The 11,621-nt window shown below is 38.8% G+C and overlaps 2 protein-coding genes across 2 annotated transcripts; one reads left to right on the top strand and one right to left on the bottom strand.

Annotated features, from left to right (window-relative positions):
• Positions 1-894: 894 nt before the first annotated feature.
• On the top strand, positions 895-9,490 carry LOC17879417. The gene is made up of 22 exons (XM_006282938.2): positions 895-1,934; positions 2,377-2,492; positions 2,642-2,850; positions 3,062-3,181; positions 3,257-3,385; positions 3,481-3,606; positions 3,873-3,928; positions 4,035-4,134; positions 4,203-4,320; positions 4,424-4,633; positions 5,007-5,328; positions 5,497-5,590; positions 5,980-6,088; positions 6,220-6,491; positions 6,783-6,910; positions 7,019-7,253; positions 7,499-7,687; positions 7,803-8,080; positions 8,172-8,376; positions 8,478-8,720; positions 8,834-8,922; positions 9,012-9,490. The coding sequence occupies exons 1-22, from the start codon at positions 1,126-1,128 to the stop codon at positions 9,157-9,159; spliced, it is 4,305 nt and encodes a 1,434-aa protein (XP_006283000.1). The 5' UTR covers positions 895-1,125; the 3' UTR covers positions 9,160-9,490.
• Positions 9,491-9,694: 204 nt separating this feature from the next.
• LOC17877520 (glutamyl-tRNA(Gln) amidotransferase subunit C, chloroplastic/mitochondrial) lies at positions 9,695-11,402 on the bottom strand. Its single transcript, XM_006284614.2, has 6 exons — positions 11,093-11,402; positions 10,977-11,017; positions 10,828-10,883; positions 10,357-10,408; positions 10,176-10,259; positions 9,695-10,037 (listed from the first exon to the last, which is right to left on the bottom strand). The coding sequence occupies exons 1-5, from the start codon at positions 11,330-11,332 to the stop codon at positions 10,184-10,186; spliced, it is 465 nt and encodes a 154-aa protein (XP_006284676.1). The 5' UTR covers positions 11,333-11,402; the 3' UTR covers positions 9,695-10,037; positions 10,176-10,183.
• Positions 11,403-11,621: the final 219 nt, after the last annotated feature.

Raw genomic sequence — 11,621 nt, forward strand, 5'->3', positions numbered from 1 at the left:
ATATCTTGTAATCACTATAAATACTTTGGCCATGAGGTCTACATGAATAAGATCGATAAACATTAAACCCTTGTGACTAGTTTGTTAGGTTGGAATTTGAATCCTGATACGGGTTTTAATTAATTAGGATCTTCAAAATAATTGTGAATAAAGATCAATAAGTTTCGATCAACTCTTTGATGGTAATTGGATATAGTAAATATAATTAAGTATTTAAGTGTTTCTGCATGCAGTACAATTGATTTTTACCAAATAATTAAAAAGTTCCCTAGCGATTATAGTAGTTGATATAAACCATTACATGTTATGGATTCTAGGAAAATGGCAAGAAGATACATCAAGATCGAACTATCCTTCTCTACGAGACCATCTTAGCTTAGGACCCCTAAAGGAAACAAATTGAAAAGGAAAAAGACAAAAATCCGTGCTTCAAACACAACAAAGATGATATGTAACTAAGAAAAACAAAACATATGTTATCTGTCTTCTTTATACCATAAACAAACTCATAACCAATTTAGAGCCAAAATCATAGGTACTAATTTGCACATAACCAATTCTAATATATTTAATTTAAAGAGAGAGATAAGCTAACTCGAAGATATTTATTAGCATTTTCCTCTTGCCTTTATTTTGGTGTTGTTGAAGTAAAGTTTTCAACAAAAAATTAAAGTGAAGATCCCTTAATTAAACACTAATAATAACCAAAAAAAAAACTACTAAAGTCTAAAAGACTCAATTAATACAATTCAGTTTGGTGGTTTTAGAGTAGCACGTGTCGTAAACTGATTGGCTAACAAAAAAAGAAAGTCTCACGTGTAACGCGAAAGCCTTTCTAATTAAAAAAAATATGTCACCACCATTTTTACCAAACTAAAGCGCGCCTCTCGCTTCTTTCCTTCCTTCCTTCAACCTCTTCTTCTTTGCTCTCTCTCTCTCTCTACAAGCCCCAAAGCTATCTTCTCTCTCTCTCCTCTCTGTATTACACACAGAGCACCATGTTCAAACCTTCTTAATCTGTTTCTTCTATTTTTTTGAAACTTTCGTAGAGAGACGTAACGGTTAGTATATATGAATCCAATGTCTTCGTTGTTTTGGTGTAACAATGGATTCCCTCATCTTTAGATGATTTTGAATTCGATTTCGATGGTGAGATTCTCTCTCTGTTTCGCCTTCTTCATCCTCGTTTCTTCACATCCGAAACTTATCATTTCGTCGGATGAGACTGCGATTAGATTCGAACCGCCGTCACCTTCTCCGTCGCCGGACCCTTCACCGGATGATGAATCGCCGGTTTCGTGTGTGGATGACCTAGGGGGTGTTGGCTCTTTAGATTCCACGTGTAAGCTCGTCGCTGATTTGAATCTCACGCGTGACCTAAACATCACCGGTAAAGGTAGTCTCTACGTTTTGCCTGGTGTTAGATTGGTTTGCCAATTCCCGGGTTGTTCGATTACAGTCAATATCTCTGGGAATTTCTCATTAGCTGAGAATTCGTCGGTTATCGCCGGAACTTTTCGTCTCGCGGCGGATAACGCTGATTTCGGGGAAGGTTCGGCCGTAGACACCACTGGGTTGGCTGGAGAACCGCCGCCGGGGACTAGCGGTACGCCGGAGGGGGTTGAAGGTGCCGGTGGTGGATACGGTGGAAGAGGTGCGTGTTGTTTGTCGGATACTACTACGAAGATTCCCGAAGATGTGTTCGGCGGTGATGTTTACGGTTGGGCGCAAGTGGAGAAGCCGGAGGTTTATGGTAGCAGAGGTGGCTCGACGAGTAATGAGGTTGATTACGGTGGAGGTGGCGGCGGAACGGTGGCGATGGAGATTTTAGGGTATATTAGTTTAAACGGCAGCGTTTTAGCTGATGGGGCCAGTGGTGGTGTTAAAGGTGGTGGTGGGTCCGGCGGCAGCATCTTCGTCATGGCACATAAAATGTAAATAGTCTTTTAATTTTCTATTTTTCCTTCTCTTTTTGTCTTTTGCACTCTTTTCTTTTTGTTTTTCTTTAATTAATCTTCTAATGGTTTCCTTTTTTTTTGACGTGAGTAAGTTTTGGTATCTTTAAGGCTTTGCATTGGTTTTGTGAAGTGTAGAAAATAAAAATATAAAATAAGAGTTGACTCTTTTTTGTTCCACATTTGGTGGTTGGTTGTAAGGTAATGCAAAGGTCTAAGGTTGTTTATGTTTAGGAAATAAAGTTTTTTTAACTCTGTTGAATTGTGTGGCCCATGAATGATTTCTTAATTATTGCATTTAGCATCTACCTTTTTGATGCCATCATATGTGTGTGTACAATTTGCTTTGCCAAGTCACAGAAAGAAATTGAACTTTTTAGCTCATTGGTTTCTGAAACTACTGCTTTGGTTTATGCTACAGGGCAGGAAGTGGTCGTTTAAGTGCATCTGGAGGTGATGGTTATGCTGGCGGAGGTGGTGGACGGGTATCCGTTCATATATACAGCCGCCATTCTGACCCAGAAATCTTTTTCCACGGTTAGCTTCAGTTTGGTCTTTCAATCATTCCCTAAACTTTTGCTTGACAATTGATAGAAAGTGTGAAGATAACAACTCATCTTGATGGTCCCCTCTTTTGGTGTAGTATTTGTTATTGTGACAGTTCAATTCAAATTTACTCTTTGTAGGAGGTAGTAGTTTTGGTTGTACAGAAAATGCTGGAGCTGCTGGAACGCTGTATGATGTTATTTCAGAGAGCTTATCTATCGACAACCACAATAAGACAACATATACAGACACTCTTCTCTTGGAGTTCCCTAACCATCGCCTTTTCACTAATTTGTATATCCGAAATCTGGCAAAGGTTGCTGTTCCCTTGCGCTGGAGCCGTGTCCAGGTTTGTGAAAGTAGATATAGATTCTTGATACTGTAAGCATCATCTTTTGTATTTATGTAGAAGTTATGTTTGTGATGATGTTCTCATTTGAACGAGTCTTGTCTCTCTATCTTGTTCTTCTCTGGCAGAAATATCCGAATTGATGAGGTTGAACCTTTTAAGAATATTGTTGTAGGTCCTGAGGAAATTATACGTTTTCCTGGTTTTACAGGTTCAAGGATTGATAAGTTTGTCAAATGGTGGAGAGTTGAACTTTGGCCTTCCACGTTTTGCTTCTTCTGAGTTTGAATTATTTGCTGAAGAACTCTTGATGAGTAATTCTGCTATCAAGGTACCCCATTTATTTTGGAAAGATGTTTTTTTCTTCCTTCTACATTACTATGTTAACCTCTGTGATATGTATCAGGTTTATGGGGCTTTACGTATGACGGTAAAGGTGTTTTTGATGTTGAAGTCAAGAATGTTTATAGATGGCGGTGGTGTGACAATATTGGGAACTTCGATGCTCGAAATTAGTAATCTGTTGGTGCTCAAGGTATTCTAATCAAATGTTTTACAATTTATTTATTTGTCGTGCTGCTGAATCATAGACAACTTTGATGTTTATTCAATGCTCGTTTCTTTTTTTAGGAGTCCTCTGTGATACAATCCAATGGAAACCTCGGAGTACATGGCCAGGGTCTGTTGAATCTAACTGGCACAGGGGATACAATTGAAGCACAGCGTCTAATTTTGTCTCTTTTTTATAGCATTCAGGTAAGAAAAATAAATTACATCATGTTCTTTTGCCTTTTGTATGTGGAGGTTGAGAAAGTTGTGGTTCTACTTGGTGTCAATTGGTGTACAGGGCTAAATATTTCATTTGTATGTTGGATTAAGAGTTTTGATTTCCCCACTATCTTTAAGAGGGAAAAACTAGAGCTCTTTTGTATATTCAGGACATATGAGTTTAGACATAAGTGAGAACCAGTACGAAGACAGAAGGCATTCCTGGCTAACCGTTATTTCTATGATTCGTGAAGGTTGGAGTCGGAGCGGCTTTGCGTGGTCCTTTGCAGAATGCATCAACTGGTGGCCTGTAAGTTCTGAAGGTTCGAGCGATCCTTCCACAAAAGTATTTCTCCTGTTATTTTCTTGTTTTGTTGTACTGAGCCTCTAAAATTTTATGGTTGGTTTATTCAAAGTACTCCAAAGCTTTACTGTCAACGCCAAGATTGCCCTGTTGAACTACTCCACCCGCCGGAGGATTGCAATGTCAATTCATCCCTTCCATTCACTCTTCAGGTGCTTGTTTACGGAAATAATAATTACAAAAGAAGGTGTTTGCCTGTTCTAACTGGTCTCTGTTGCAGATCTGCCGAGTTGAGGATATTACTGTTGAAGGTCTCATCAAAGGATCTGTAATCCAATTCCATCTGGCAAGAACTGTAATTGTCCGCTCTTCTGGAACAATATCCGCAGACGGGATGGGTAAGCCACATACTTATTTAAGATGGTGCTCTTTATAGTTCACTTTCTGTTTTTCATATTTTTAATTTGAACCAACTTTTAAGAGAGTTAATTATGCACACAGGCTGCAAAGGTGGAGTTGGGGCTGGTAGGTTTCTAAGAAGCGGTATTGGGAGTGGTGGTGGACATGGTGGCAAAGGCGGAAACGGGTGTTACAATCATACTTGCATCGAAGGTGGCGATTCTTATGGAAATGCAGACCTACCATGTGAACTTGGCAGCGGAAGTGGAAATGAAGAGTCAACAGATTCAGTTGCTGGTGGAGGAATCGTTGGTAAGACATGTTAATCATTTGGTAGTTCATATTTTTCAACTTTTAGATAGTATCAACTTAGTCCTCGTTCTACCATGATTAATTTTGAAACTCTAAAATGAGAAAAATGAAGTAATTCATTGACCTAATTTAAAGGTTACTATTTCTCATCTGGTCTCAGCATCTGCACTGTCTCTTTATAAAAGTGACTGGTTCACTTCGACTTGTTTCCTACCCCCAATATACTAACTGTTTCTGAAATGTATCGCTTCCAAATAATATGGTTCTACAAATTTGTGTAGTGTTTAGTTCACTTTGACCTGTTTCCTGCAATAACCAACTGTCTCTAAAATGTAACTCTTCCTGATAATTTCTTTTATACCAATTTGTGAAGTGATCGGTTCACTTGAGCACCCACTTTCAAGCTTGTCACTGGAAGGCTCAATAACAACTGACGGTGAAAGTCCCAGGAAGACATTGAAAGGCCTAAGTAATTCAAGTATAGGACCCGGTGGTGGTTCAGGTGGAACCGTGCTTTTATTCTTGCGCGCACTTGAGATAGGGAGGTCTGCGATGCTCTCTAGTATTGGAGGAAATGGAAGCTTAAAGGGAGGTGGTGGAGGAAGTGGTGGAAGGATTCATTTTCATTGGTCAGACATTCCCACTGGTGATGTCTATCATCCCGTTGCCAAAGTAAAGGGAAGAATTTATGTAAGGTTTGTTATAAGAAGTTCATACGCAACAACGTTATAATTATGATAACGTATTTGCGATTTTCATTTTGGAGAAACAGTTCATTCTATTATTAGCTACTATAAGGACTCTAGTTTCTCTTCTTAATGTGTTTCTAGGACTTAACATGTGATTTCAATAATGATTTACAGAGGAGGGATGGGTATCATTGAAGATAACTTTGGAGAGAATGGAACTTTGACTGGCAAAGCTTGTCCAGAAGGGCTCTATGGTTTATTTTGCGAGGTAGTGTTGGACTTCTTTATGTGTTATTGTTTCTCTGCATCAAAACATTTTTTTATGGTTTGTTATAGTTTTCCTGTACTCTCTACTAGATTTGAGTGAAATGGTTTCAGCTAATGTTATATTCTCTATACCAACCAAACAATAGCAAGTATATTAAATACATAATGTCAGACCTGCTTAGGCTAGAGTTGTTTAGTGTCCTTTTTATTATCTGTTGATATAAGGGTAGTTCACTATTTATTACAATAATGAAGTTTACCCTCCTTGTGAGCTATATGTTGGGCCGTGACATATAGCTCTTCAACTCCATTAGCGTAGCACAGCTTTAAATGTCGACCAAAAAATTAAAAAACTTGCTTCACCGATCTACATGTTTAATTTTTCTACAGGAATGTCCATCTGGCACTTATAAGAATGTTACTGGTTCTGATAAATCTCTTTGTCATCTTTGTCCGGCTAATGATCTTCCCCATCGTGCTGTATATGTCACTGTTCGAGGTACTTTTTTATTTGGAACATTGATCAGTTTATTGAGGGATAGTGATTTCCGGTGCAATGTGTTTGCCCTGTCTTTATTTATATTCTCTTGTATCTGATACACAAAATTTCTGTGTTTGACTTCTTGACAGGCGGTGTTGCAGAAACTCCTTGTCCATATAAATGCATTTCGGATAGATATCACATGCCACACTGTTACACTACGCTTGAAGAGTTAATATACACATTTGGTGGACCCTGGTTGTTTGGTGTTCTTTTAGTAGTTGTGCTCCTCCTACTAGCACTTGTTTTCAGCGTGGCCCGGATGAAATTTGTTAGCGGTGACGATTTACATGGGTCTGCCCCGACCCAGCATGGCTCTCAGATTGATCACTCATTTCCATTCCTCGAGTCCTTGAACGAGGTGTGCTTAATCTCTAACTTTTATCTGAGTCTGGATGAAATTTTTTGAAGGGAGAAATCATGTGAGTGGAACATAACAATAGATTCCAGGGTTTATTGCTGCTACTAGATGGTTCTCCTATTGACAAATAAATCTGAAATATTTCGTTGGAACTCGTAAGAAAGAAAGAGAAATTTTGAAATAGATCGCGAAAACATGATTATAATCAGTGTTTGCTATTTTAGTTGTTAAGGTGCTCCTCTTATAGTTAATGTCTGTGTTGTAACATTAATTTTGTGTTTAATTTAACAGGTGATGGAGACGAGCAGAGTGGAGGAATCACAGGGTCACATGCATAGGATCTATTTCTTAGGTCCTAATACTTTCAGTGAACCTTGGCATCTGTCTCATACACCCCCAGAGGAAATAAAAGAGATTGTGTAAGTTTGTTATTAGCTGTTGATTTTTTACCTTTCAGTGATAATTTGTTTATGCATGCCTGAAGAGATACTTAGTTTTTAGCCTCTCCTAATTTTAATTTTCTCTAGGTACGAGGCTGCGTTTAATGGGTTTGTTGATGAGGTCAATGCTATAGCTGCATACCAGTGGTGGGAGGGTGCGATTTACATTATGCTTTCAGTTCTTGTCTATCCTCTAGCATGGTCATGGCAGCAATCACGCCGAAGGATGAAATTTCAGAAACTCCGTGACTTTGTCCGATCAGAATATGACCATTCTTGTCTACGTTCTTGTCGTTCGAGGGCATTATATGAAGGGCTAAAGGTACATATTCATATATTGAGCGATACACTCTACTGACTACCTTTAGAACATTGTAAATATTAGCAAAGATAGAGATAAGGCCAATCATAGTTTCTGAATTGGTGGAGCAGTCATCATAGTTCTAATAGGATCTTAGTCAAGAGGTTGGAGCTTATATGTTCCTGAAACAAGGTTCCATTTCATTATTTAATGTTGGCAAAAAAAAGGATTGCAGTAGAAAAATCACTAAAATTTGTAATGTGCAGGTAGCTGCTACTCCTGATTTGATGTTAGCTCATCTAGATTTCTTTCTTGGTGGTGATGAAAAGAGAAGCGATCTTCCTCCTCCAGTTAATCGAAGACTTCCGATGCCTATAATATTTGGAGGCGACGGAAGTTACATGGCCTACTACTCACTCCAAAGTGACGATATTCTGACTAGTCTTCTGAGCCAGGTTCGTGTTTTTATTTCATAGACTGATCTATGTGGTGTGGTCTTTTACTTGCTTCACCTGTATGGATTTCTGTCATTGGCTGCACTATCATAATAAATTTATCCCCTTTTTATAGTTGGTCCCACCAACCACTTGGTACCGCTTTGTTGCTGGTCTGAACGCTCAGCTGCGTCTGGTTCAGCAAGGGAAATTGAGGTCTACGTTTCGCTCTGTTATGAGATGGATTGAAACTCATGGAAACCCTGCTTTGAAAAGACACGGTGTACGCGTCGACCTAGCTAGGTTTCAGGGATTGTCTTCGTCGTCTTGCCAGTATGGGATTCTTGTTCACACCATTGTAGATGAAGTGACATCAACAAGAAGTATTGATGAAACAGAACAGCAGCATCCATGGTAAGAAATTTCACTTCGATTCTCTCTGCTGTTTATTTGCGAAGCACATTACTCGAAAGATCCAGACGCTCTGTAATTTTTGAAAATGCAGGGGGACACAAATTGAAAACTCCTCTGGTGATTTTAGGGAGAATTTTCATAGTATTCAACCTCTAAGAAGCGAAATCAACCATGTGAGGCATCGAGAGTGTGGAGAAATTATAGACATTGGAAGCTTACAATTTCTCAAAGAAGAAAAAGATGTCCTTTCCCTCATCTCCTTCTTGATTCATAACACAAAACCTGTTGGCCATCAGGTAAAGCCTCCTGCAACTTCATCTTTGCTTCAAGCATGTTTTCCTTTTTTTCCTCTTTACTGCTGAGTATTGAAATCTGTACTTTTCTGCGGTGTTAACAGGATCTGGTTGGTTTGGTTATCTCGGTGCTACTCCTAGGAGATCTAACTCTAATGTTACTCACGCTGCTCCAACTCTACTCTATATCTTTGCTGGATGTTTTTCTAGCTATGTTTATTTTACCTCTCAGCATCATTTTCACATTCCCTGCCGGTGTCAGCGCTTTGTTTAGCCACGGACCACGACGCTCTGCTAGTCGCACACGCGTTTATGCACTGTGGAACGTCACATCCCTGGTCAATGTCGTAAGTATTTATCTTTTAATGGAAATGCTAAATCTTAAAATTCGCCTTCTCTAGTTTCTGCAGATTCCTCTTACATGAGTACAAATCCTTTTGGGCCTGGTGGGGTTTTGCAGGTTGTTGCGTTTGTGTGTGGATATGTTCACTATCATGGCTCATCATCTGGGAAAAAAATCCCGTATCTCCAGCCATGGAACATTAGCATGTGAGAGAAGAAAACAAACTTCACTTTATGTTCAAACCAAACAACACATTCCTTCTTGCATCAGCTACTAATTTCTATTTCTTTTGCAGGGACGAGAATGAATGGTGGATATTCCCAGTCGCTTTGTTTCTGTGCAAAGTCTTGCAATCCCAACTTGTAAACTGGCACGTTGCAAACCTCGAGATACAAGATTACTCCTTGTACAGTGATGACTCCGACCTGTTCTGGCAGTCGTGAGACACAACCCAAACCATAATTTATACAAAAAAAAGGTGGAGGGAGCTCGTTTTTTTAAAAGGCGTCTTCTGGTTTGTGCACAAGCTGATTCAAAGATTTTTCAGGTGAATATAGCTAACTCTTAGAAAAGTAGGAAAAGTAAAAGAATAATCCTGAGAACACGCTTTTATTTTGTTCCCACGCCAAGATCCATCTTGTGTTCTTTTTGGTAACATTGATGGATGATCCGCACTGGAATGTTTGATTTGCGGTTTAAATGATGAATGTCTTCACTACAAAGATACTCTGTTATTAGTTTGGTGATTGTCTTGTTGTCTCTCTTCTTCGTACATTAATCATCATTATATTTAGCACATGGTTTGAGATTAGGTATGTCATGAACTTGGATGTAACCTAGTAATTGTTCGGTTATTACCCGATCGGCCGAGTTCAAAACGACCAGGACTATCACAACCACCGTATTCAAAATGGAATTTAGTTGCCATATAGAAAGGTTTTGGTACTGAGTTAGAAACTTGGAATGTTGTAGGGTATATATAGCCTGTGTGAGACTTCACAATTCTTATAGGATCAGTAAGGGTCAAGACACTGAAATACTACATCTTATTACAATCTGCCAAGCCTCCTCAGATTTTACTAAGAGAGTGTTTAGACCACAAAGCCTTACAAGTCAAGGCCTAATCACCATTGACCAATCAGTTTTTTAAGCTTATAAAATCTATCACCTGGTTTCTACTTGAAACAAAAACAAACTCAAGATTAGCTAGACGAGAGATTGACACAACAAATGTTGCACATCTTGGCCATTAATTTCAGAAACCAATAGAATGAGAATCGGATCTGACAGTGAATCTCTCCAGCCAAACAACTCCAAGAAGCTGCACATGAAAGACACATATACCACAAAGAAAATCAATGCGCAATCATCTTTCCATAACGAGATTCTATCTTAACAAATAAGATAAGATCATAAGCAGGTAACAATGATTCCTCCTCTATGGATAAGAGTAGAGTACCTGAAAAGTTACTCTTTGTTTAGTATTTTAGGAACTTTTAAATATGCCTCCTCAAAGCTTGGAATGGAAGCTCTTATACTGTCCCTGTTTATCAAAACACTCAAGTTTAGTAGATGGGTTTCCATCTTAAAACCGGAATCATTCTACTATACCATACTGAAAAAACTGTATAAGAGCAAACCTGTTCTCAAATGTTTCAGGAGAATCCTCTCGCAAATTTCCACCATCCATTTCTACAAGTTTTTAACAGATCAAGCAAGTATCAAGATACTGAAATAGGCAGTTCAGTTTCCTGATAGCCAAACGGATCAACAATGATAACTAGACACCTTATAACAGTAAAAACATATGCCTCCTCAGATTTGACCAAGAGAATGTGTTTAGACTACAAAGACTTGCAAAGTCAAGGCCTAATACCAACCAGCTTTAGCTTAAAAAGATCTGTCACATGAGTCTACTTAAACCAGACACACACTCATGATTTGCCGCCATTTGTGAGATAGGCATAAACAAACTTTACTTACAACTAGATTTGCCAAAAAGCTATGATACACAAACCAACTCTATGAGAAAGTAGAGCAATCTATGAATCTTCTTCTTTTCATAGTTTCCACTCTTACATAATAAATTGATGGAAGCATATGATTCTGACCTGCTCTGATCGCTGGTTCCACACTGTTAACATCAACTTGTTGAAGCTGGCCGAACCTGCATTTGTCACCACCAATCAACAACAATTTTTTTTTAAATATATTCAAAGACATAATCATGGAAATTGTAGAAGAGGGTTAGGTTACTTACCAGTCAATGACTCGACGAATTTTAGTTTCACATTCCTCTATCTGAAAACAATAAACATAAAGAAGATCAAAGGAAAGAAGAGGAACAATGTGAGAACTCAATTCGACAATTAGTACCTCGGCCGGAGTTAGAGAGATGCGAGCTGTCTCTGCCAGACGGGAAACGTCCGGCGGCTGAAGAAGGGAGGAATCCGTGTCAGAGGAGTAACTTCGAGCTATTCTGTGGATTTTTCTACTGTGTTGTTGGAAATTGAGACTTAAAGAAGAAACTGAAGATTGGATTTTGATCCTGCTCGATGAGATGAAGCAGCGACTCGGAGACGCAGATATAACGGCGAGCAAAGCTCTGGTTGCCATGTCTAAGTTGAATCCTCTCTCTCTTATCTCTCAAGCCCGCCGTGCTGGATGGATACGAGCATTGAACAGAGATATTTGCTAAAGCTGTGCCGTTTCTAAAGACTAACTAAACCGGTTTTAACCGGTCCACTTACAAATAGCATGATTTTTGCTTTGCAGATTTCCAGTCAATCACTTCATCTTAGATGAAATAACCGGTGACGACAAAAAAAACATAAAAAAATAAAAATAAAAATGAAATAACCGGTTTTCTTGTTGGTAATTAACTAATTAACGAAATGACTCCAAA

This window comes from Capsella rubella, unplaced genomic scaffold, assembly GCF_000375325.1.
Source record: "Capsella rubella cultivar Monte Gargano unplaced genomic scaffold, Caprub1_0 scaffold_7, whole genome shotgun sequence".
NCBI classification, from domain to species: domain Eukaryota; kingdom Viridiplantae; phylum Streptophyta; class Magnoliopsida; order Brassicales; family Brassicaceae; genus Capsella; species Capsella rubella.

Excerpts from the sequence above, each read along its gene's own strand:
- LOC17879417 (XM_006282938.2), top strand. The coding sequence starts at position 1,126 with ATGATTTTGAATTCGATTTCGATGGTGAGATTCTCTCTCTGTTTCGCC. Across the intron at positions 3,182-3,256 it reads TGAGTAATTCTGCTATCAAG|GTTTATGGGGCTTTACGTAT; the intron begins GTACCCCATTTA and ends GATATGTATCAG. Across the intron at positions 8,923-9,011 it reads CAGCCATGGAACATTAGCAT|GGACGAGAATGAATGGTGGA; the intron begins GTGAGAGAAGAA and ends TTTCTTTTGCAG.
- LOC17877520 (XM_006284614.2), bottom strand. The coding sequence starts at position 11,332 with ATGGCAACCAGAGCTTTGCTCGCCGTTATATCTGCGTCTCCGAGTCGC. Across the intron at positions 11,018-11,092 it reads TCTCTCTAACTCCGGCCGAG|ATAGAGGAATGTGAAACTAA; the intron begins GTACTAATTGTC and ends TATTGTTTTCAG. Across the intron at positions 10,409-10,827 it reads GGAACCAGCGATCAGAGCAG|AAATGGATGGTGGAAATTTG; the intron begins GTCAGAATCATA and ends AAAAACTTGTAG.